Raw genomic sequence first — 25,948 nt, 5'->3', positions numbered from 1 at the left:
GTCCATCCAGGTGGCTCTGCTAGAGGGACATAATGAAGTGTTGTGTCTGGCCTTCCTGCCCAGGTGCTGCTGCAGATCCACAAGAGCCAAATCAAACACACCTTCAGTCTGGGGCTGAGGCCAGCACTGGAGCCCTGGACTGCCTCACCTGTGAGGTCCCAACCTGGTACGGCATGATGTGTGGATGTTAAAATTGTCGCAGAGAAGAGACGTTATCTGAATACAACTGAGTGCTATTTATACGGATTGAAACAGAGCTTCATCTTTTTTTTCCAACATATACAAATGTTTTTTGCACTGCAGATCTACTGAAAGTTGTGGCTGTGGCTGTTGAAGGTGACATGGTAAACCACATCCACTGTTAGCGTGTGGCTTACCCACACCCACACCCAAATCTCGTAGACCATAACAACCAGATTAAGATTAGTTGTTACATTATTGTGCTGTTATTAGCATATATTTGTCATGTCTTTACAAAGGCAAAACAAGTAACTGCCTATTTGGTCCAAGTTGAATTAAGACCAGTGAAAACAACTTTTCTAATTAGCAGTGCAGTAACAAGCAAAAAACCAAGCCAGTAAATTGTAACTGCACACTGACTGCACTTTGTCACAGAGAAACTGCCAACTAGACAGCTTAAGCAGAGTGTGCTATACAGTATCAAGGGAAAGCTAGCTGGTGGTGCCACAGCTAAACTAAAACTACTGTGTAATTTGACATGCTGTTATAAGCCTGAATGAAGCCGAGGTCTTTGAAATTCAGTTTCTCATTCCACATAACTAAATGAAGCTGGAAATCCAACCATGATGGGAAAATCCAAAGAAAGGTTGTATCTGCATCCATGCATCTCCGTTTTTAAGTATTTTAGGGGTAAAATAATTAACCTTAAAAATCATTAAATTAAGGTATTACAAAGTTTCTATCTGTCATGCAGGCCAGCCAGAAAACATTAAACCTTTATCTCTCAACATCTGTGCTCCTGTAGTTACTGCTGTCTGCCTTTGTAGGGCAATATAATCATTGACTCTTGCCCTAAAATGACCGGATTTGATGAAGGGATGTTGAAAAATTATAACAGATGAAAAAAGAGATGTTGCTCAGACTCTCGAAACAAAGGTACTTTTGTAGTAGAGGGGCGACAAGCTGAATACACCCCTATTGAAGTGAAGGTTTTTGGCTCAAGGTTGGCGCACAGGAAGAAAGAAAACCTCCATCCACTCTCACTCAGATTAGAAAATTGGGCAAAGAGGGGGAGAAATGTGCAGGTTTACTGGCAGGGCTGCGTTGATTAGAAAGAGGGTAGTGTTCATGGCAAAGGGAAGCAGCTGTATTCAGTAACAGCCCCTCTTCCTTTAGCCAAAGCCAACATCTGGTGCCGACCGACACAGAGCAGCAGCAGCAGCACCCCCAGCCTCTGCTTCCCTTTCAACTCATTGTATTTTATGATTTCCCAGAAAAAGGCTTAGAACCTTGTCAGAAATTGGCGTACAAGTAAGGAGATGCTGTGAACGTGTATGTCTGTGTTTCTGTGTGTTTGTTGGAGTTGGTTAAAACTATTTCTTGGAGCTAATACACATATGAGTTTATACTGCTCTTGCGTTTTGTTCATTACGTCTAAACTCTTGATCTGACAACAGAAGAAAAGGTGAAAGTAGTTTGAAGTAATGAGCTCCTGTTTTATATATCCTCTTTCAATTAAGAAGTGGAAAAAAGGAAGCGTTGTTAAATTTACGATGTTCCACGACACTCTGTTCATATCCTCTAGAAGATGTTGGATAAATGAGGAGGGTATACTGCACAACTAACAAACACACCGCAGATGTTCACAGCACAATAAATGTAACTCAGAGTTTTCAAAGTAGCTTGATTTCAAAGTCACATCTATCTCCATTTACTGTAGTAAAGATATATTTTCCACTCAGAAGCTCACTTTGAAAACGTCCTTTTCGTATGTAGTCATTTAGGAAAGCAGGAGAGAGTGATCGAGGAGATGAAAAGACTAAACTAAGAGTCTGAGAATGCAATCTGCAGTTTAGACTTACATTTCCACTGAGTCACAAATGGGTCAACAACAACTCAACATGACTGGTTCATTAAAGGAGAGTGACCTTCTTCAGTGTGATTGCCCATTGTTTCTCTGATGTTTGGTGGGATTTTTGCGAAGACCTTCGGCTGTCCAAGCCATTCCCTCTAGGAAAACTACATAAATAAACACAAGCGTGTAAAACTTCAGGTGCAGCTCAATCATTTTTTCTTCTCCTTACATGCCCTAAACTCAAATGATGCTTTTGCTGCTGGGCAAACATCCCTGGCCGCAGCTTCATGCCCTTTACGGGAGGCTCATACTTCCTTTTGCTCCCCTCCAACCTCCACGCCCACAAGTCTCTCCGTAACCAATATCAACATTTGCAAGGTGTGATGTTTTACCTTCCAGCGTGTGTTTCTATGTGCAGGCCATGTTTCAACTCAACAACTTGAAGTCATTCAAAGGATTTAGGGTTTAATGTGAAAATGATATTCGGACATATACCACAGTGAATGTAGAAGCTGATCATATTTGGGCCTCCTAAACAATCAATACAGTATTTTTGCACAAAATCCATGGTGTCCCTGATTGTGGTAGCACACTTCACAAGGCCATGATGGGATGCCAGATTTTTTTTTCACCTAGTTTGGCAGTATGTAAGCTACAGCGTGCTCCATGACACCATGGTCGTTAATATTTCTGATCTTATAAGTCTGGGCCCTCCTGCCTGACCACCTTCTTCTCACATCATACAGAATGTGAAGTTTGACAGCACATGGTCAAAATGTTACAATTTAGCACATAAAAATGTGAAGTTCTTTCAAAATGACATATGAGAAACTAGATGTTTTTACCAAGTGGCTTGCCATAGTAAAAGACTGCAACATTAGTCCGGGTTCAATGTGTAGGCTGTTGTGTCTCTCGACAGGGTCACGGTAGGAGTTTAGGGCAACATGATCACTTAATCGTGACCATCTTAAAAGACATAAATGTTATGTTGCCTCACCTCGTACACTACATTATTAGCCATGTTCTTTAAAAATCGATAAAATCGAAAATGTATTTATCCTTCTTTACAAATGAGTGTCCTTAATTCCTTGTTTCACGACTCTCCACAGAACGTTCTTGGTTCCCAGTTAATCTGCAGCATGTTGAAGGTCTACAGACAACATGCTGTCGGGTAATACGTTCACACAGGATCTGTGGCTGAGGCTGTGCAGTCCTGCTGCTCTCTGTTGACACGCTGGATGATTTGTAAAGTGGCTCTTTGAGGCCTGGTTGGAGATGTTATCAGAGTCTGGGAAGCCTGCTCTGTCTCTCTCCTCGGGTCTGCAGCACTCATAAAACAGCAGGAATAATACGAGAGTGTTGGTGAGTGCAGGGGAGTGGAGTGTGGAACAGTGTCCGTGATTGTGTCTGTAGGGCCCCGTAGCTGCCCACAGACTCAAATCTCCCCCACACATCGTGTTTTTCTGAGCGAGGGTCTTTCTGTGGAGTCTCTGTCACCAACGGCTAAACCAGGTCAGATGGGAATGCTTTTTTTCTTGGTTTCTAGTAATTTGTGCAGTGTGGTTCATTGAAATCCAACCACGAATGGTAATATGAAGTTTTCAGAAGAATATCCAAATTTAGCAAACATATCAGTGTTAACTGCCTAGATATTATATAGATAGATATATCTATATTAAAATGATACCACAAGAGATCAAATATGACATGTAAACTCACTGTTGGATGTAGCAGAAACATCACAATCTGTGAGTGTTTTTGGGTGCTAGGGCGCTGATGTTATTTCAGTGAGGCAGCGGGGCAAAGAGGCGGAGTTAATGGGACCACAAGGGAAAGTGAAATATTTTCAAAGGAGGCTGAAACAGTTTGGAGAGTCTGTAAGGATGGAGGTGTAGCTTTTCTTTCTGATTGCTGGACTGCATTTCAGTGCCAAGAGTTTGAAATTTGTTCACCCTCAGCCTCACTACACAATGATTTGCTGACGACATACTGAAAACTTGCTTAGTTTAACTGATGTCAAGTGTCACAGGAACCATGGCAACAACAGCTCTGACCGGGTTCTCTATGATGAGCCTGCTCAGCCTCGGGTACCTGACCTGGGACCTGAGTCTGAGTCCTAACCAGGTGGAAAACGAGCCCATGCACGCTTTTGTTGAGAGCTCTCCCGTCCCGCAGCCTCCTCACATCATTTTCATCATGACGGACGATCAGGGATTCAACGACATCGGCTATCACAGCTCTGACATCAGGACACCGTATCTGGATAAACTGGCTGCTGACGGAGTGAAGCTGGAGAATTATTACATTCAGCCCATCTGCACGCCCTCCCGCAGTCAGCTCATCACTGGCAGGTAAAGTGTTTGTCCTCGGACTTGAGACTGGTTTATTTAATTATATTGATGTACAACACAAATGTAGCTGCTATATATCTGCTGAGTTGTTATGATTTGATTAAATGTAAAACGTTTAGGCTGTGTTTTTGTATTCTATATTCTTTTGGACTGTGTGTCCTGCATGTTTCTGAGAAAATAACTGCAGTGGAAATGCCCTCTTATGCAGTATGTTTATGATAAAATCAAAAGGAGCATGATCATTTATCTGGGCTTGAAAACTGTATTATTACAAACCAGTAAATAACCTCATATTCCCATCTTAATTAAATAAATAAATTGAATGGAAATAATGTTTAAAACCTTTAGCCTTAAATGAGATCTGAGAATACATATGATAATATATTGCTATACATTTAATTAAATAATTCTTAAGGCCCTGATGATAGCCTACAACTACTGTTTATTGAGCACTGTTTATTTTTATGTGAATCTACCTTTTATTCACAGACATTTTGGCTTGTCATAGTAGGAAAAGCACAGGTCTAATTGATGACATCAAATATGACCGCATTCCATTTATGTGAGCCAGTTCCAGGGTGTTGGTATTGTGCATGCAGGCTCACTGTCATGGTTTTATGGGACATTTAAAAAGTAGTTTCACTTGTGTTTGAACTACTATGATGAGTCAAAATGTCTATTGTATATCTAACCTGGGATAACACAAATGTTCTGATCAAAGCTCTGATCAAGTTTGTTTGTTTTCACAGCTCTTTATGCTGCCTTTCTGTCTTCACCTATTCAACATTTGTTAACCGTACATGAAGTTGAGGGAGGAAATGGGAACAATCTCCCTCTCCCCTCCTCTCTTCCTTCCTGTCCCATTCCTGTGTGTAATGATCTAACCATCTGTTGGGTCTGATTATTCATTGATAACATCACACATTTGTCCCTCTAACAGTGGTCTGAATGATTAACCCTACAGGTACCAAATCCACACTGGCCTGCAGCACTCCATCATCCGTCCCCGCCAGCCCAACTGCCTGCCCTTTGACCAGGTCACCCTCCCTCAGAGACTGCAGGAGCTTGGCTACTCCACCCACATGGTCGGCAAGTGGCACCTGGGCTTCTACAAGAAGGAGTGCCTGCCCACTCGCCGTGGCTTTGACACATACTTTGGCTCCTTAACGGGCAGCGTGAACTACTACACGTACAACTCCTGTGACGGCCCCGGGCGGTGTGGCTTTGACCTCCACGAGGGGGAGTCGGTCGCCTGGGATCAGAGGGGCAAATACTCCACCCATCTCTACACACAGAGAGTCCGCAAAATCCTGGCAACCCACAATCCTCAGTCCCAGCCGCTGTTCATCTTCCTCTCCTTCCAAGCTGTTCATACGCCCCTGCAGTCTCCGCGGGAGTACATCTACCCGTACCGTGGGCTGGAAAACGTGGCCCGCAGGAAATACGCTGCTATGGTCTCAGCTGTAGACGAGGCAGTACATAATATAACGTACGCTCTTCGTAAGTATGGTTACTACCAGAACAGTGTCATCATCTTCTCCACTGACAACGGTGGCCAGCCGTTGTCTGGCGGCAGTAATTGGCCGCTCAGAGGACGTAAAGGCACCTACTGGGAAGGCGGCGTCCGGGGTCTGGGGTTTGTCCACAGCCCTCTGTTAAGGAAGAAGAGGAGGGTGAGTAAAGCCCTAGTGCACATCACTGACTGGTACCCCACACTGGTGGGATTAGCAGGTGGCAATGAGTCCCTGACGAAGGGGGTGGATGGGTATGATGTTTGGGAAGCCATCAGTGATGGGAAGGAGTCACCCAGGTTAGAGATCCTCCACAATATTGACCCTCTGTACAACCATGCACGCAGTGGCTCCCTGCAGAAAGGATATGGGATTTGGAACACAGCTGTTCAGGCCTCCATAAGAGCTGGAGACTGGAAACTCCTAACAGGAGACCCCGGCTACGGAGACTGGATTCCGCCGCAGATGCTTCCGGGTTTCCCCGGCAGCTGGTGGAACCTGGAGCGCCACACTGTACAGAAATCTGTGTGGCTTTTCAACATCTCCGGAGATCCCAACGAACGTTTTGACCTTTCTGAGCAAAGACCAGATGTTGTCAAAGAGCTGCTGGCTAGATTGGTGTTCTACAATCGCACAGCGGTGCCAGTAAGGTACCCATCAGAGGACCTACGGGCTGACCCCCACCTCAATGGAGGGGCCTGGGTGCCCTGGGTAGGAGATGAGGAGGAGGACAGCTGGGACACCGTCTACCAGAAAAAGAACAAGGATTGGACGAAGAAGCTGAAACTGTCCAAAAGCAGGTCGTTTTTCAGGAGACTCAACACTAGGATCATGTCCAATAGGATATAGAAAGGACATGACTAAAAACAGGTTCAGAGAAGACACTCCTAGGATAAGATTATATGAAGGAGAATATTTTTATTTTTGTTGAGTAAGGATCCAAGCTTCTGCAATCCAGCTGCAGTTACTGAGTTGTAGCTGCAAGTGTATGTTCAGTCTCTATAGAGGAACTGTCTGATGAAAGAAATCCAATGAAAGTATTAATTGTTCAACTGGTTTAATTATTTTGAATAAAAAATGTATGTGCCCCTAAATTTAAATTAATTAATTAATTCTGTAATGAAAAATTATTCCATCTTACAAGATGATACAAATATGTAAGCACATGTGTGCAAGAGAGACATACCAGATCGGGTTATTTTGTAAAATCAGAATTGCTGTATTTGACATGGATGGAAGGTGATAAGGAGAAATCATCTGCAACTATTTATAACTATAATGAATATAAATGATTTTAGTTGCAAGCTTTATTTCTTTTATTCAAACTCAAGTTCTCAACGTCTTCTACCTATTTATTTATACATTTTCAAATAAAAAAATACAAAACATATTAGTTATTTTCTACTCTGACTATGCCAAATGTGTTTTTGTATGTGTCATAACTCAGTTTTCTGATCCGAAGAGTTTTTTCTTCTACTTCTATTCCATTTAAATTAAAATGAGCTTTAGGTGTTCAGAAACATGACTCCAAATTAATGTTAATGTTGCAGTATCCGTTGGATGTGCTCACAACAGCAATATGATCTAGATTCAAGTCATTATTCTTGTGGACAGCCTGGTTTGAATCATTCACTCTACAAGCAGAAACAAAAAGCATCAAACCAATTCTGAAAAGGTCAAAACATTGTGTGAGTACTTGTGTTGGCTCATCAAGGGATACTAGCAAATCAGTGAATCTTTCATCATGTACAAAGTTGTGCAGAAATGTTTGCTGATCTGGAACTCAGATGGGAAACATAAAGTTGACCTTCTGCAAATTGGGCTGAAAGTTAAGGTTACCCTAACAGGTAGGTCTGTATGAAAGTTGTGTGACCATAATTATATTTTGATTAAGGGCACTGACAGATCTCTGGCTTCCTTTTTTTTTTTTTTTTCAAACAGTTTACTTTTGTCTCATGTAGTCACCCACATGTGCATGCATAGTTACAATTTTCACTTCAGTTTTTCCCAGCAGATGTACTAAAAACAGAACAAATCTCAAGGTTGCCTTGGCAAACTTAGCCTACTGTGGTTGAAACATGTTGAAACGGCCATCCCAGTCAAAGGATGTTGGCTATTGCAAACCTGAGACTCAGTTTCACATATTTCAACAGAGAGGGTTGAAATATGATTTCTTTACATGCGGTAAGTATTTCCGAAAATTGGTACACTGCCCTACAAAGACAATAAACAGTTACTACACATTTGGTCAAAATGTGATAAATTACCTTTATTTCACTTTCTGACATCTGTCTGTGTGACTCAAGTAAATTTAATGTGATTTAGTGTGGTTAGGTAATCACATAGCCTACTTAAATGTGCAATTGTAAAGACTTCAATACTTAAACTTAAACTTGAGCCAAACACAGAAACTACTTTCCTATACGAAATGTACTGTAAATATTAATACAAGTTCCTTTTATAAGAAAGCTGAGAACACATTTTGTTGGTAGATATGTCTTCAGTTTCTCAGAGCTAATCAATGCAGAGTGCAGTGTCTGCATTTATTAGGTAGGCCTATATGGATTCTATGGCAATGATTTTTTGGGGTAAAATAATCAGCCTATTAAGACATAAAATTATAGCTTTGTGGGGTACTACACATGTATACAGCATGTTGCTAAAGACTGTGTTTGCAGGGAGAAGTGAAACAGGTCCCTTCATTTCCTGCCTTCAGACCGCTGTATGAAACCGCCACTTTGTACTACTTCCTGTCAGTATCTGTGACAACCTGAGGTTCATCACCTCACTTTTATTTCAGTAACTTTAACAGTAATGAGTTTATCATTTCTCTTGAGCATTTCTTCTGGATGACAGATGAGTATGGAGCCAGTTGTAATTCTTCTTGTGATGTTAGCTGGAGTATCGCATGGTAAAATCCTTATTATTGAATACACATTGTAATAATGTGTAAAAGTTGAATTACTTAAGCTGATTTCTTTTGAATATGCCTTTTCCTAGCTTTCTCTTCAGCTGCTGGGACAAAATGTAATGCCACACAGAACACATCTCTGTGCTCTGTTACTCTCGGAGGATCTGTGTACATCCAAGTGATGACCAATGCCAGCGGCCATAAGCTGGAGTGTAAGAAGCAGCTTCCCACTGGATCCATAATTGTGTTCTCTGTGAAGGGATACAAAGTGAAGATAAAGGAGTCTTTTAGAAACAGGACAGAGTTTTTCATCAACAACGGGACCCTGAAGATCACAAATGTGGAGAAGAATGATTCAGGTCAATACATCGTAGATGTCTTTACTCAAGATGGGCTCTTCATGAGAAGCACGAACGTGACACTGGATGTTCAAGGCAAGTCTTTAATAATATAACCTTATCTTCCATCTTATTTATGCTTTAATAATGCTATAGTATTATAAAGTTAATCCAACAAAAAATAACAACACAATGAACCCACTTGTGCAAAAGAAGATTAAAGGAGAATGTATGTACTGTAATCCAAATACATGCCAGTATAAAGGCTGTATAGTATTTTTTCTACTTTCAAGAACTTCTTTAATTCCTCAATGTGGTCATAGTTACTGTTGCTATAGCAACATGTAGCCTACGAGTCAAAATCTTCAAAATGATGCAAAGTGTGTCCTGCATTGCACTGTAGCAAATTACTCCTGAGAACATTCTTAAAGATAAGATTTCCATTTGGTCACTGATTATTTATACATTACTAAATATACTCTGTGGGTGTCACTGAGGTAAGGTGCTGTGAAAAAGAGGTGCTGGGTTCACAGGAACTGGCTGTGGTTCAAAGGGAGCTTTCAGTATTTGTCAACTTGGGTCTCATTCTCATTTTAGTCCATCATTAATTTTGGTCATGATAACATCTACTGACTTTTTTGCAGGGGTGTGAACCTATTATAGTTTTTATTTATGCATTTTTTGAAGTGTTTGTTTTGTTGTCAGGCTAAATGTTGTGTTTGGTCTTTTGATGTAGGACAAATTGCAGAGAAATCTGACAGTAAAGTCAAATCAAAAAATCTAATTAATGCTTAGAAAAAGCTCAACAGTCACCTCTAACACGTCTTTAAGCGTGTAAACCTAAAGTACAGAAGGTATCCCTGTTGTTCTTGGAGTGATCTAAATACTTTAGCTCCTGCACACAAGGAGCAGCTGGAGATTTCTTGGTGTTTTTGGTGTTTTTAATCGGACTCGTCTGTCAGATGGAGCTCCTTGGTTCTTGTTGGATCTGTTAATAGAGCCCATACTGTAACTGCCACACTGCAGGGTGTGTACCTTTTCATTTTTTTTTTTGTAGTTATGAAACTTGCTGCGACAGCCTCAAACTAACATAACTGGTGCACGCTTATATAGTGGATCTAGTTCCTTTTTGTCATACTCTGCATCAGTGTTTACAGTTGAGGCGGTGAGCCGTGTAGTAAAATGTAATATATGATACCCAGGTTGACAAATACAAAATAATTACATTTATATATTGTAGAGGTTGTAAGTACATATAATAACCATTGTGGTCTCTTCTCCCCAGAATACATTTTGCCCATCTGGATCCCAGTCTGTTGTGCATTAGGTGCTCTACTGGTAGTGGTGGTGTGCTGCTGTGTCTGCCGGAGAGTGAGACGCCATAAGAAGTCAAGTAAGATATATATATTATAAAACAAATAAGATAATGGCAGCATTTCAATCAATACATAGTGTTGTTGTCAGAGCCTTTTGTTCTGCTTTAACTACAAAATAATTTAGCTTTATTCTGTCTTTTGTTCATCCTCAGGTAAATAACCAAGAATAAATGCCTTCAGTTTGGACTCAACTAAGGCTCAGTATCACCGATGGACTCTGACCTGAGGACTCCAAGAAAGAACAGGACTTTCTGCATAACTCGGGAACTGGAAAATCCATCTTTTATGTTTTATTTTTGTATCTTGCACGAGTGTTTAAATAGGAACCACTGACTTGAGCTATCACTGAAGTGTTATGTACAATTTGTTCTTCATGTTCTTAGTATAGCAGCAGCAGCAAGGTAACCTGAGGTCACTGATTTACAGAATAAAATGCTGTAAATCATTGTAATTTTGATCTGCTCTTTGTTAAACATAAATAAAAGATTGCTTTTCATAATTGACACCAACATTGTTTTAAAAAAGAATCTGTTGTATAAAATGACTAACTTCAGCTAAATCTCTTAGAACAGCAATTAATGTCATCTATTTTAAATACAAGTTAGGTTTTGTAATTCTAAAATTGCAATTTATAGAAAACCTACATTTTCGATCTCCTCTTAGACTATGCGACCGATTGGCACGAAATTTTGCAGGTAGCATTTCCAGATGGGCCTGACAAAAAGTTTTTTGATAGGATAAAAATTGCACATATTATGCACAAACACATTTGTGTAGCTATGAAAACACCAACTTTGCCATATCTCAGCCAAAATAAATGCTATCAATGCCAAACTTTAGATTCTTGTTTGCCGTGACCATCCGGAGGTCGCTCACGCGTTTTACAAAAATTGGTCACTAGGGGGCGCTACAAGTACAAAAAGTTTATATCTCATGAACCGCTCATACGATATTTACTAAATTTGATCGGTACCATTTAGGGTCACTCCTGAGGCCAACCCTAGAGTGGGGGTACTGAGGGGTCAAAGTGGGCATGGCCTGTGGGACCCAAGTCTAAATTTACTACTTACACTAATGTGAACAACTTTAAATTTACAGGGTAGATGGACAATGGGTCATGGACCACACCTACCAAAAAATACACATGTGGACCACTAGTGGTGGCGCTATAATGTTTTTTTGCCTTTAACTCCCACATTACACATCACACATTAGAAAACCGTACATCCACGTGTTCCTTGAATCAAGCTGAATCACATGATATAGGCCACGCCCATTTCTGCTTAAAAGACTTCGCAATATCGCGCAATGCGCAAAAACAACTTTTTCAAACTTGTCCTAGGCCGTGCGACAGATCAGCACGAAACCTGGTACATAGCATGTCCAGATGGACCTGACCAAAACTTACTCAAAGAATTTTGCTGTTAAAGTATGCGCATTTGACGACCAAACTAATTTTCATAGCTAGCTACCACACACATATCATATCATATCTCGGCCAAATTAAATGTTATCAGCAATGAACTTGAGATCATTGTTCAACATCCCACTACGATGCTCTGAACCAAAGATCGGCCTTTAGGGGGCGCTATAAGTAACGTTTATTTGTTTTAGCCAATAACTCAATGCATTTAAATGGGAAATTTGCAAATGCAATATCTCTGCCACAGTAAAATCAATCAACACGAAACTTGTGGTGCTCGTTTGGCATGCCGCTCTGAGGTGCTGTACCAAATTTGGCGAAGATTAGGGGGCGCTATAATCAACGTAGATGTGTTTTTGCCCTTTAACTCAATCACTGTTAATGGCATATTTGCAATGGGAATGTATATGGAGCTAGATTTGTTTCTTTATTACATGCGAGAAAATAAATAATCTGAGAGGAAAAAAAAAGGTTTGAGAGCAAAAGTTATCACACTGATAGCAAAAAAGCATTTTATGAGAGAAAAAAAATATTTGAGAGAAAAAGTTTTCATACCAACAGCAAAAAATAATATTTGAGACTAAAAAAAGTTTTGAGAGAAAGTATTTTCTCATAGAACATAAAAAAATATAAATTTGAAATTTTTTAAATTATTTCTGAGAAAAGAAAATCTCTCTCAAAATACTTTTTTAAACTCTCAAATATATATTTTTTGCTATCAGTGAACTTGAAAATCTTTTCAAAAAAAAAAAAAAAGTGTTTCTCTCAAAACGTTTTTCTTCTTGCTCTCAAAACCTAAGTCTTTGCTCTCGATGCAATTTCTTGCTCTCCTGTCAGGATTTTGCTCTCGCTGTGAAAATAATGTCATGGGCGGGGCCACGTTCCTATTGGCCAGTCGGGTGAGCACCGTCTTGTCTTGGGAGTCGAACTGAATCATTACACTGGCTGAGCAAGCTCAGCATCACTGAAGATTAAACATTAAATAGGCTAACCCTAAATGTAAGCTAGTTTGCCATTACTGATGCGTTTGTCAGATTGACATGGACAAAGAATAGCACTCATATTTATGAATGTGTATTATATTATTAGCATGCTAATTGCTAGAAAAGCTAATCACTAATTAGCCATCATGCTAGGTAAACTTGCAAACTCACCTGGTTTGTACCATTTTTAAATCAAATGCCAAATGAATGTTGATTTAGATAGTTTCACTCCTTATTTAGTGAGCTAGTTTCTACCTTTGCCCTTGCTAGCCTCAAAGCACCTGAAGAGTAACTGCTTGATCATCATATACAACCTCCTGTACAACTTTCAGCTAGTCTGCATGGAAGGTGGCAACCCTATAGCTAGCCGACGTTAGATAGTGATTGATATACCGTTTGAAAGTGTCCCACCTAGTTTTGTGTAAAATAGTCTTTGTATGGTTGTTGCACTACACGTTTAGCTACATTGCATGTGTAGCTTGCAAACTCAGCTACACAGGGTTTATTCTAAATATTTTTACCATCTAGCCGAGGTTTAGAGCTGACAAAGTAAATTGCAGATCTAGAACTATCATCTTACCTCTTCCCCTTCGTCTCACCCCTAGCCCTTGTCCCTCGAAACGGTAAGGGCTAGGGGTGAAAACATACCCCTATGAAATGAGACGCCACTTGGGTACATCATCATATATACTTAGGTCTGTTTGCAATCAATATTTCTATACACTGCATGGTGTGTTTATCTGTTTCAGTTATCACTGTTTTGAATGTCATTGATGTTCAGAAACACTTTGTTAAAAAAAGTCTTTATTTCCCAAAAAAATAAACATAACATGCAAAAACATTATAGAAAAATGTAGAGAACCATTATCAACTATTAGAACAATAACTTAGATGTCACACTAAAAAAGGCACTCAAATGTATAAAACTAAAAGACACACAAGACCACAAACAAACAAAACTACAGCTTTTCTGAAATTCCAGACCATAGTGTGATGCCTGTTGGCCAGTAACCTTTCCCTCCAACCCCATTTCTTTCATTAGAGTCCTGTATCATAACCAACAACAATGTACAGGTACATGAACAGGAATGAATTCAAATGATTACTGCTCGTTTTCAGCCAGAAAGTGGATCAGCTGCTGGGTTTCCTCCGGCGTCCCTGTGTGATACAGGACGGTATATGTAAAGCATTTGTCTCCAAAGCAAGTAGTGTTATGCACTGATATCAAACTAATTTCGCTGCTAATGGAGTTTAGTTAACAATGTAGACATGCATGCAGTCAAGGCAGAGAAATGCGGGACTGCAAATCAGCAATGTAACGTTAACGTTAGCATAGCAAGCTAGCGATTTTTAAAAACGTTTCAGTTACAAATATAGTTGCAAATATCTATGTACATGATTGTGTAGAGCACAAAACAAGACTGTCGTAATTTTTAAATCAATTCTTTAAGCCGAAAATACTTACATTTATGGGTCTCTCTGGTCGACCTGGCAGCCATTGTTCCTTGTTGCGCAATGTATCTGGATACCCCTAGCTGGCATTGCTCAGCCAGTGTAATGATTCAGTTCGACTCCCAACACAAGACGGTGCTCACCCGACTGGCCAATAGGAACGTGGCCCCGCCCATGACATTATTTTAGCAAAATCCTGACACGAGAGCAAGAAATTGCATCGAGAGTATGGTATGGAGCTAAATCGGGGCCAAATGTTTTGTTAATTTGAAAAAAATATATATAGTTGAAAAACTAAAGCTTGAACTTGAAAATTTAAGTTTTGTTCAAAACTTGGAAAAAATAAAACCATGTATTCAAACTAAAAATAAGTGTACCAATTTTTCTTTCAGTTTGAATAAAATTTAGATTCAATTCTGGAATTATTTTGAATAAATTATAAATTTTCATTTTTCACTTTTATATTTCTTTTCAGTTCCACATTTCATGTTTTCAGATTCAAAACTTATTTTTTTTACGGCTTCAAATCTTTTTTTTTGGTTTCAAATCTTTTTTTTTCGGTTTCAAATCTTTTTTTCACTTTCAGATCATTTTTTTTCGGTTTCAGACTTTTGGCCCTGATTTTGCGTAGGGGGCGTGGCTTCAACTCAGAGGGGCGTGGCATTATGAATGACAGCCTAACAAAGAAGGCATGTTGCCTTCAGGAAATTGTGTTACTGTGAGAACTATGACTGAATGCTTTCTATCCACTATATACATGTGCTTTTTACTTAACAAACTGATACCAGTGACAAAGTTCCATTTAAAAAATTGGTTTGGACAACACATGGTACCAATTACACTATAAGAGCAATAAACTGTGCCAGATTGTGCAGTTCAGCAGGAACAAACAGATCCTTCTTTACTCCCAGTAATGGAACATTTAGGATCAACAACCTGAGCAGGACTGATGGAGGTGAATATACACTTCAAATCTCAGATTCAGAAGGCCTGGTATCAGAGCAGTGGACTCTACAGTTGACCATTAAAGGTAAATCACTCTTTTCCGAATTTAGTGGTATAAATAAACACACATGTCATATTCTATTGGTGAACTACATATGTATTTCATACTCTACACATATCTCTGTATGTATGTCTGGGCTGCTCTGTATTAGAAACTGTATAAAATGACCAAGATTCTGTTAATATGAAAAGTCATCTGAGTGTGTTTCCTTCAGCTCCCGTGTCCTCTGTCCTGTTGGTCTCTGAGTGTCTGTCCCAGGGAGAGATGAGGGTGTCCTGCTCCTCTGAGGGAGGGGACAGTCCTAAGTACAGCTGGATGTTTTCTTTCCCACAGGCTTCATACACATTAATTAAACAATAATACCCTGTGTATTCAGCCAACAACTACTCCTGCCTCCACCGTGGGTAAGACGACTGGCATCACAGTGTCAATTAACCTCTGCACTAAAAACACATCATCCAATCCAATCCAATCCCCGGCAATAGATGCCTCGTGTTATAGTAAGTAAAAGTAACTATGCTGCAGTGGATTTATTAAAGTCATTCACCCAATGGGATGCACGTGTCAAAGTGGGTGTTTGCAGCCAATAACAACCTGTGTATTGAACCAACAACAGCTCCTAACACGAGGACAGAAACTGTGGGTAAGAGACATCAAAGTGTCCATAAAAGCCTCCACTCACATCACACATGCCAATCAAGCTGTTGCTTCCTCCAGCAGAGAGATGACCCCTTATACTTTAGTAAAAACTAACTCCCCTGTCAAAGCGCTAACTTGACATGGGATTTTTGTGTCTCTTTATCCAATCAGATCACTCCCTGCTCATATGTGGTGTGCGAGCAGCCGGTGGTTGTTCTTGCATTAATTGGGATCGTCGTCTATTTTGCTTGGAAGGAGAGGAAATACAAGATGGTCCGTAGAAAGATGGAACATCAAGAGAACTCTGTTGTGATGGTTGAAATGAGAAGTTGAACTTTAACTCTGTGACTCCAACACCTTAGTGTCGTCTGACTCTTGTCACTCCTCACTAGTTGTTGACTTGGTAAAGTGATCCTTCACATAGAATGAATTCGTGTGTAAAGACTGTCTTGTTGTGAAGTGTTCAGTGTGTCACTGACTTTGGAGAGTGATAAAGCTTCCAGAGGCCCACAGCTCCAAAGCACAGTTTATTCTTTTTTTTTTTTTTTAACATGGTTTATTTAAGTTTTGTTACAACAAATTAACAATTCACCATGAGGACACATTGGGCTTGTGTACACCCACCCCCCTCCCCCACCCGTGAAAATATCAGAGGGTGATCAACTTAAGCAATATTGAAAATAAAAACAACAGGAAATAAATAATAAATAAAATAAGGTAACAAAGGTAAATAAACAAACCAAGATCTACAGAACTCAAGTTATTCACATTGATATCTGGGGCACTAACATGCACATGGACAGCACAGGATAGAAAAAATAAAAGATCAATAAACAATGCCATGACATAATCAGCAGACGTTTCAGTACTACACGTCCAACACTGCTAGCTGCGTACCGAAATCTTCACTCAGCCATAAAGTCATCGGGGGCCAAAGCGTCAAGGCGACTAAGGAAAGGTTGCCATATCAACATTAATTTGTCAGCTGACTCCTTGACAGAATACCTTATTTTCTCTAATTTAATAAAATACAGCATGTCCCTTACCCACTGCGCAAATGTTGGGGGATTACATTCTTTCCACCTGATCAAGATTTGTCGTCGGGCTATCAGTGTTGCAAATGACAGAAGTCTTAGTTTATTATTATTTAAAACAAAGTTTTGTGTCACCACTCCAAACAATGCAAGAAAAGCCGATGGTTCTAAGTGTTCATCAGTGCTCCTGGAAAGCATATCAAATATCAGTTTCCAATAGCACAGTTTATTCTAAAGCAACATGTGATATTGTGACCAAAGCTTATATTACATTGTGACCAAAGCTTATATTAACACATTATATGTACCATGTATCTCCAATTGTGTTGCATTTACTTTTGCATAGGTACCTGACCTAGTAGCTACATATATGTATATTTAAAAAAGTGGTGATTTTGCATTCAGAGCATGTTTTTACCTTTGTCTATTAAAGTCCAAACTATAATTTTACGCCATATAAATTACATGCCTTATCACATATATGATTACAGTTTTTAACTCTTAAAGATTGAATTATGTAAATACTAGTTTTGTTTTTCTTATCTTATAAAATATAGGTCTTTTTTGCCTCCATGTTCACAAAGAGTAATAATGTGTTTACCATTGAAGCATTTATTAGAAAAGAGATTTAATTTAGTTGCTGTTGTGTGTTATGTTTTCAAAACCAGTAAGTAAATCAGTCATGTGTCCTCAGTTAATGTAGGTTAGATAACCTTTTGTTGACATTTTGATCACAGACTGTACCTTGATGAGAATTGAATAAAACTTGCAGACTCATCATCAGTATTACAGTTATTTTCAATTGTTGACAGAACTCTTCTGAGAGCATTGCACATATTCTCAGAACTCTCCAACTCCAAACTAACATCCACCCAGAACGAAGGCTAAACTATAGAAATCTCCTACAAAATGAAACGCCACACTCAAAACAAGGTTATGTCTTCTCAAGATTGGATTTCGTGTTCAAATATCACGCACACACATCATATAAATGGATGTTTATAAGAACCAATTGAACACTAGGTGCACAAACATACTGTCATATTTCTATCCCCAAAATACTGTATTCATGCCACAAACACAAAGTTTGATATGTAAAGTTCTACATACAAAAGAAATAACAGAAAAATTTACTGTAATCAGTAAAAAAAAACAAAAAAACTTATAGGATGGACCCTGTCAACCCTGAAAAGCTTGTAGAGATTTATCTACACCTGCATCTTCCATAGCTTGCAGAAGAGGTAAACATGTTTGGGGATTGTGATCATAGAGCTACCTGTGTGTACTTTCTGCCCAGCCTCTCTCACTGTTAGACCATGGTTGACCAAAGTGACCTGAATCTCTCTCCTTGAGCTCACCTGTGGACCTTTTACTGTATTGCTGAAGCTGATTGCTAATTGTACAATTAGTGCAACATGTGTTTGCCCATGTGAGCAGTCAGAGGGAATAGAAATAAATTAGAATTTAGTATTCTGAAAGGCATTGTGTTCCATGTGAACACAAGAGATTCTATTCATAAAGATTGTGCCAAATGTAGAGAATTTTGTGTTTTGAAATGTGTGGTTTAGAACTGCAATATGATTGCAAAGCAGGAAATGTGCTTGCATACTGTGTCTCAATTACCAGTGTTGGTGTGTAGACAAATGAGAAAAACTGGTGTGAGGTTTCCCTCTACTGGTTTGGCAACATGAACACTTTTCAGAAAGACTAACTCAATAAAAGATGTTAAGATGAAAATCTGTCTATAAAGTTTTATTTTGTATCTTGCAAGAGTGTTGAAAAATATTTGAATAGGAAACACTGACTTGAGCTATCACTGAAGTGTTATGTACGTTGTGTTCTTCATGTTCTTAGTACAGCAGCAGCAGGGTAACCATATTTATGAAGTAACTGATCAGAATAAAATATAAATAAAAGATTGCTTTTCATAATTGACACCAAAGTTGTTTTTTTAACGTCTGTTGTATAAAATGAGTAACTTCAGCTAAATCTCTTAGAACAGCAAGTAATGTAATCTATTTCTAAAGTTAATTTTTCTTCTTTTTTCATTTTGTTTAGTATCATTGGTCTGTCTACATCCATGTTCAACTCTTGCTACATGATATGTCAGTTAAATGTTTGCGCTGTAGTCCTGAGACAAAAGGTCAAACTTTGATGTACAATTATAGACACCACATGATACATATTGGGACTGGGCTTTTGAAATGATGGGAGGATGCTTTATAATTATTAAGTTGCTTCATTATTAATATTATTATTAACAGTATCTTTGAGACCCCTCCCCAACAGTCTGCAGTCACACCACCTCAGCCCCAACCAGCCCCCAGATCCCAACCACTGACTGTGCAGGCACAGGATGTGAAAGAGATGCTCAGCAGGGTGAACCCCAGGAAAGCAGCAGGACCCGATGGTATTCTTGGGAAAGTACTCCGGGCCTGTGCTGACCAGCTTTCACAGGTCTTCACCAACATTTTCAACCTCTCCCTGACAGGCCCCACCACAAAGGTGGTGGGGCTGATCTCTGAGGAAGATGAGTCAGCCTACAGAGACGAGGTCCTGAAATTGTCCAAGTGGTGCTTGGCTACAACCTGGCTCTGAACACAGCAAAGACCAAGGAGATCATTCTGGACTTCAGAAAGCACAGGGCAGATCTGCGTAGAGAGGGTCCACAACATCACCTTCCTGGGCACCATGATCTCTGCTGACCTCTCCTGGACGGCAAACACCACAGCTGTCATTAAAAAGGCACAGCAACGCCTGCACTTCCTGAGAGTGCTCAGGAAGAACAACATCGGCAAGCAGCTGCTAGTGACCTTCTAACGCTCCACCGTTGAGAGCATCCTAACGTACTGCATCATGGTGTGGTTCTCCTACTGCACTGGGGCAGAACAGAAGAAGCTCCAGAGAGTGGTCAACACCGCACAGAGTATCATCAGCTCTCCCCTCCCTGAAGGACATCCATTCATCCCTCTGCCTCAGCAGAGCTAAGGCAATCATCACAGACTGCTCCCATCCGACCCTGTTTGACCTGCTGGCTACAGGTCAATCAGGACCAGGACAAACAGACTCAGGAACAGCTTCTTTCTACAAGCCATCACCATACTGAACACTGAACCAATGAACAGTACATTTAGTGTATATATTTCTTTCTATTGTTGTGTATATATTTCTTTCAAATTCTGTGTGTATATACATTTTGTATATTTTTTTCTAATTTACTGTTATACTATTTATTTCTTGTCTTTTAGATCTAGATTTATAATACTGAGTGAACTGCTGCTAAAAATTCCGTTGTTCCTTTTGCACAATGACAATACATCTTCTGATTCTGAACATACCAGAAAACATCACTAACTATATTTAGCTGTTAATGATTGTGCAAAGCTTTAAAGACCAGCAGGAACTATGCTAAGTAGTTTATTTCTAAAGGTTATTAGTTGATGGTGCAGCTTCTTAATCATGTTGTGTTCTGTTTGGGTTTTCACTCACATTATGTTTAGTAGCATTTGTTTACATTTTTCCTTTAAATTTAACTTTCTGTTACATTTTCCGCCCTGGATATAAAAAGATAGAAGAACATATATATTTCATATTTTACATAGCTCTGTATGGATGTCTGGTCTGTTCTGTATTAGAAACTGTATAAAATGACCAAGATTCTGTTAATATGAAAAGTCATCTGAGTGTGTTTCCTTCAGCTCCTGTGTCCTCTGTCCTGCTGGTCTCTGAGTGTCTGTCCCAGGGAGAGATGAGGGTGTCCTGCTCCTCTGAGGGAGGGGACAGTCTTCAGTACAGCTGGACTCTGGATGGACGCATACTGACAGACGCTGAGCTCCTCTCTGGAAATACTGAGACTAACAGCATCACTCTGAAACAAAAGGTCTCAGGACGACTGGTCTGCTCAGTCAGGAATCAAGTCAGTAATGTCTCAGAAGAAAAGACAATATCTACATGTGGTGAGTGAGAACATTATTTGTCAGTTTGAAGTTTGTGACACTGATAATTTACTGTAGATCAGTCATTGATAAAGCTGTTGCTTCCTCCAGCAGAGAGATGACCCCTGGTACTTCAGTAAAAACTAACTCCCCTGGCCAAGCCCTAACTGGACATTTTTGTGTCTCTTTATCCAATCAGATCACTCCCTGCTCATATGTGATGTGCGAGCAGCTTCTTCTGGATGACAGACGAGTATGGAGCCAGTTGTAATTCTTCTTGTGATGTTAGCTGGAGTATCACATGGTAAAATCCTTATTATTGAATACACAATGTAATAATGTGTAAAAGTTGAATTACTTAAGCTGATTTCTTTTGAATATGCCTTTTCCTAGCTTTCTCTTCAGCTGCTGAGACAAAATGTAATGCCACACAGAACACATCTCTGTGCTCTGTTACTCTCGGAGGATCTATGTACATCCAAGTGATGACCAATGCCAGCGGCCATAAGCTGCGGTGTAAGAAGCACCTTCCCACTGAATCCATAAATGTATTCTCTGTGAAGAGAAACAAGTTGACGATACAGGAGTATTTTAGAAACAGGACAGAGTTTTTCATCAACAACGGGACCCTGAAGATCACAAACGTGGAGAGGAATGATTCAGGTCAATACATCATAGATGTCTTTACTCAGGGTCATGACCGAAAGAACGAGATCCAGGGTACAAGCGGCCAAAATGGGTTTCCTCAGCAGGGTGGCTGGCGTCTCCCTTAGAGATAGGGTGAGAAGCTCAGTCATCCGTGAGGAGCTCGGAGTAGAGCCGCTGCTCCTTCGCGTCAAAAGGAGCCAGTTGAGGTGGTTCGGGCATCTGGTAAGGATGCCCCCTGGGCGCCTCCCTAGGGAGGTGTTCCAGGCACGTCCAGCTGGGAGGAGGCCTCGGGGAAGACCCAGGACTAGGTGGAGGGATTATATCTCCAACCTGGCCTGGGAACGCCTCAGGATCCCCCAGTCAGAGCTGGTTAATGTGGCTCGGGAAAGGTAAGTTTGGGGTGCCCTGCTGGAGCTGCTCCCCCCGCGACCCGACACCGGATAAGCAGATGAAGATGGATGGATGGATGGATAGATGTCTTTACTCAAGATGGGCTCTTCATGAGAAGCACGAACGTGACACTGGATGTTCAAGGCAAGTCTTTAAAAATATAAAGGGTGAGGCTATTTGCACCCCTGGTACAATTAGCATTGTATGCTATTTGCACCCCTGGTACAATTAGCAGTATGCTATTTGTACCCTGGTGCAATTAGAAGTGTATGCTATTTGCACCCCTGGTACAATTAGAAGTGTATGCTATTTGCACCCCTGGTACAATTAGCAGTATGCTATTTGCACCCCTGGTACAATTAGAAGTGTATGCTATTTGCACCCCTGGTACAATTAGCAGTATGCTATTTGCACCCCTGGTACAATTAGAAGTGTATGCTATTTGCACCCCTGGTACAATTAGCAGTATGCTATTTGCACCCCTGGTACAATTAGAAGTGTATGCTATTTGCACCCCTGGTACAAATATCAATGTATGCTATTTGCACCCCTGTGCATTTACAGTACCTTGGCATATATTTACACACAGTTATCCATACTACTCATGTATTACACCTTTTTGGAATATTATTGCCCTGACATTCTTACCCTAACCATAACCATCCCACTCCTCTTGCCTAAACCTAACCAACCCAACCAGAGCAGGCATATTCATGAGTCTTCCCCTACCACCCTGCAAAAAAAATAAAAAATACGCGTTCGCGGGTCCTGACTTGCGCAATTGCATGCAAATTATCCAATCCAAATTTTTTAAAAAAAGGTCATCACACAGGGGAATCAAACTCCAAACTCCCATACCAAAGGCAAGCACACTAACCACTCACCTAGCAGTTCTTTCAGGAAAATAAACAACTTTTTACCACTTGGTTTCTTCAAGCCTCGGTTGCTAGGTAACCATACTGTATACAAAAAAATAGGTACTAACTAACAAACTAACGGTTGTATGCTTTCACTGAAGACAGAAAGCGTAACTGTAGTATCCATTTTCCGCTAGAAATTCAATTGTTATAAACTTTAGAGACAAAACTTCCCTAATATGCCAGTTTCTGCGGTCATGGAAGATGAACGTCCGCCATGATTTCGGTGCACGCGAGCAACGTTATTTTGTTGTTACGTCACAGGGTGTAAATAGCTCAGCTGTGTGGCCGAGGCTATTCGTACCGGGGGTGCAAATAGACACTCCGAAATAGAAAACACAATGAACCCACTTGTGCAAAAGAAGATTAAAGGAGAATATATAAAAAGTCTACTGCACACTCAGTATTTACTGTAATCCAAATACATGCCAGTATAAAGGCTGTGTGGTGTTTTTTCTAAAAACTACTACTTTCAACATAGATATACTTTCAAGAACTTCTTTACTTCCTCAATCTGGTCATAGTTACTGTTGCTATAGCAACATGTAGCCTACGAGTCAAAATCTTCAAAATTATGCAAATACAAGTGTGTCCTGCATTGCACTGTAGCAAATTACTCCTGAGAACATTCTTAAAGATAAGATTTCCATTTGGTCACTGATTATTTATACATTACTAAATATACTCTGTGGATGTCACTGACGTAAGGTGCTGTGAAAAAGAGGTGCTGGGTTCACAGGAACTGGCTGTGGTTCAAAGGGAGCTTTCAGTATTTGTCAACTTGGGTCTCATTCTCATTTTAGTCCATCATGAATTTTGGTCATGACAACATCTACTAACTTTTTGCCCGGGGTGTGAACCTATTATAGTTTTTATTTATGCATTTTTGAAGTGTTTGTTTTGTTGTCAGGCTAAATGTTGTGTTTGGTCTTTTGATGTAGGACAAATTGCAGAGAAATCTGACAGTAAAGTCAAATCAAAAAATCTAATTAATGCTTAAAAAAAGCTCAACAGTCACCTCAAACACGTCTTTAAGCGTGTAAACCTAAAGTACAGAAGGTATCCCTGTTGTTCTTGGAGTGATCTAAATACTTTAGCTCCTGCACACAAGGAGCAGCTGGAGATTTCTTGGTGTTTTGGTGTTTTTAATCGGACTCGTCTGTCAGATGTAGCTCCTTGGTTCTTGTTGGATCTGTTGATAGAGCCCATACTGTAACTGCCACACTGCAGGGTGTGTACCTTTTCATCTTATTTTTTGTAGTTATGAAACTTGCTGCGACAGCCTCAAACTAACATAACTGGTGCACACTTATATAGTGGATCTAGTTCCTTTTTGTCATACTCTGCATAGTTGAGGCGGTGAGCCGTGTAGTAAAATGTAATATATGACACCCAGGTTGACAAATACAAAATAATTACATTTATATATTGTAGAGGTTGTAAGTACATATAATAACCATTGTGGTCTCTTCTCCCCAGAATACATTTTGCCCATCTGGATCCCAGTCTGTTGTGCATTAGGTGCTCTACTGGTAGTGGTGGTGTGCTGCTGTGTCTGCTGGAGAGTGAGACGCCATAAGAAGTCAAGTAAGATATATATATTATTAAACAAATAAGATAATGGCAGCATTTCAATCAATACATAGTGTTGTTGTCAGAGCCTTTTGTTCTGCTTTAACTACAAATCATTTAGCTTTATTCTGTCTTTTGTGCATCCTCAGGTAAATAACCGAGAATAAATGCCTTCAGTTTGGACTCAACTTAGGCTCAGTATCACCGATGGACTCTGACCTGAGGACTCCAAGAAAAAACAGGACTTTCTGCATAACTCGGGAGCTGGAAAATCCATCTTTTATGTTTTATTTTTGTATCTTGCACTAGTGTTGAAAAATATTTGAATAGGAAACACTGACGTGAGCTATCACTGTCGGTTATGTACGTCGTGTTCTTCATGTTCTTAGTACAGCAGCAGCAGGGTAACCATATTTATGAGGTCACTGATTGGAATAACACACTGTAAATTATTGTAATTTGTATCTGCTCCTTGTGAAACATAAATAAAAGATTGCATTTCATAATTGACACCAAAGCTGTATTTTTAAAGTCTGTTGTATAAAATGACTAAATTAAGCTAAATCTCTTAGAACAGCAAGTAATGTAATCTATTTTAAATACAAGTACATTTTTCTTCTTTTTTCATTTGGTTTAATATCAGTGGTCTGTCTCCATCCATGTTCAACCCTTGCTACATGATATGCCCTGATACAAAAAGTCAAACTTTGATGTACAATTATAGACACCACATGATACAAATTTAGACTGGACTTTTTAAATGATGGGAGGATACTGCTGTAAATGAAATACTGCATTCAATGCTGGATACATAGAATTATTAAGTTGCTTCATTATTATTATTATTTTTATTAACAGTAACAATCATTGTATTAATATAAACATACCAGAAAACATCACTAACTGTACTTAGCTGTTAAAGCTTGTGCAAAAGCTTTAAAGACAAGCAGGAACTATGCTAAAGTAGTTGATTTCTAAAGGTTGTTATTAGTTGATGGTGCAGCTTATTAATCATGTTGTGTTGTGTTTGGGTTTTCACTCACATTATGTTAAGTAGCATTTGTTTATATTTTCCTTTAAATGTAACTTTCTGTTTCATTTTCCACCTAGATATAAAAAGACAGCAATGTTTCATGTTTGTTACAGAGACCTGCTTGTTTTCAAAATGAAAAACAACTTCTCTGTGTATTTATAAAAATAGTGAAGGTATTAGTAATTAAATATCGAAATATCTTGTTTCTGGATTGTTGTCTCATTTCCCACATATTATTCAAAATACAAAGATGTCACACTGTGCACATGTACATACCGTTCAAATGTTTTATAACATCCACAGTATAGAATAAAAGAGAAGATCTTTGTGGGAAGCTGTGTTAATGCTGTATGATGACACCTTGTTTCACTTCCTTTATAGCTGAGAGAAATGA

General features: G+C 39.6%; 1 protein-coding gene and 2 long non-coding RNA genes across 3 annotated transcripts; 2 read left to right on the top strand and 1 right to left on the bottom strand.

Annotated features, from left to right (window-relative positions):
- The first annotated feature begins 3,730 nt into the window (after nt 1-3,730).
- arsia (arylsulfatase family, member Ia) lies at nt 3,731-6,991 on the top strand. Its single transcript, XM_039812734.1, has 2 exons — nt 3,731-4,386; nt 5,351-6,991. Exons 1-2 carry the CDS (start codon nt 4,049-4,051, stop codon nt 6,744-6,746), a joined length of 1,734 nt encoding a protein of 577 aa, XP_039668668.1. The 5' UTR covers nt 3,731-4,048; the 3' UTR covers nt 6,747-6,991.
- Nucleotides 6,992-13,715: 6,724 nt separating this feature from the next.
- LOC120566719 lies at nt 13,716-14,498 on the bottom strand. Its single transcript, XR_005640449.1, has 2 exons — nt 14,394-14,498; nt 13,716-14,086 (listed from the first exon to the last, which is right to left on the bottom strand). It is a non-coding gene; the product is annotated as an uncharacterized LOC120566719 (long non-coding RNA).
- Nucleotides 14,499-20,326: 5,828 nt separating this feature from the next.
- Nucleotides 20,327-21,720, top strand: LOC120566721. The gene is made up of 3 exons (XR_005640451.1): nt 20,327-21,015; nt 21,194-21,298; nt 21,388-21,720. It is a non-coding gene; the product is annotated as an uncharacterized LOC120566721 (long non-coding RNA).
- The last annotated feature ends 4,228 nt before the right edge of the window (nt 21,721-25,948 follow it).

This window comes from Perca fluviatilis, chromosome 10, assembly GCF_010015445.1.
Source record: "Perca fluviatilis chromosome 10, GENO_Pfluv_1.0, whole genome shotgun sequence".
Lineage (NCBI taxonomy): Eukaryota > Metazoa > Chordata > Actinopteri > Perciformes > Percidae > Perca > Perca fluviatilis.
The sequence above is the reverse complement of the archived record's forward strand: the minus strand, read 5'-3'. Positions and strand labels throughout refer to the sequence as shown.

Bases quoted from the DNA above. Each gene is read 5' to 3' on its own strand.
- arsia (XM_039812734.1), top strand. From the start codon at position 4,049: ATGTCAAGTGTCACAGGAACCATGGCAACAACAGCTCTGACCGGGTTC. The intron at 4,387-5,350 runs GTAAAGTGTTTG...TTAACCCTACAG, and splicing joins AGTCAGCTCATCACTGGCAG to GTACCAAATCCACACTGGCC.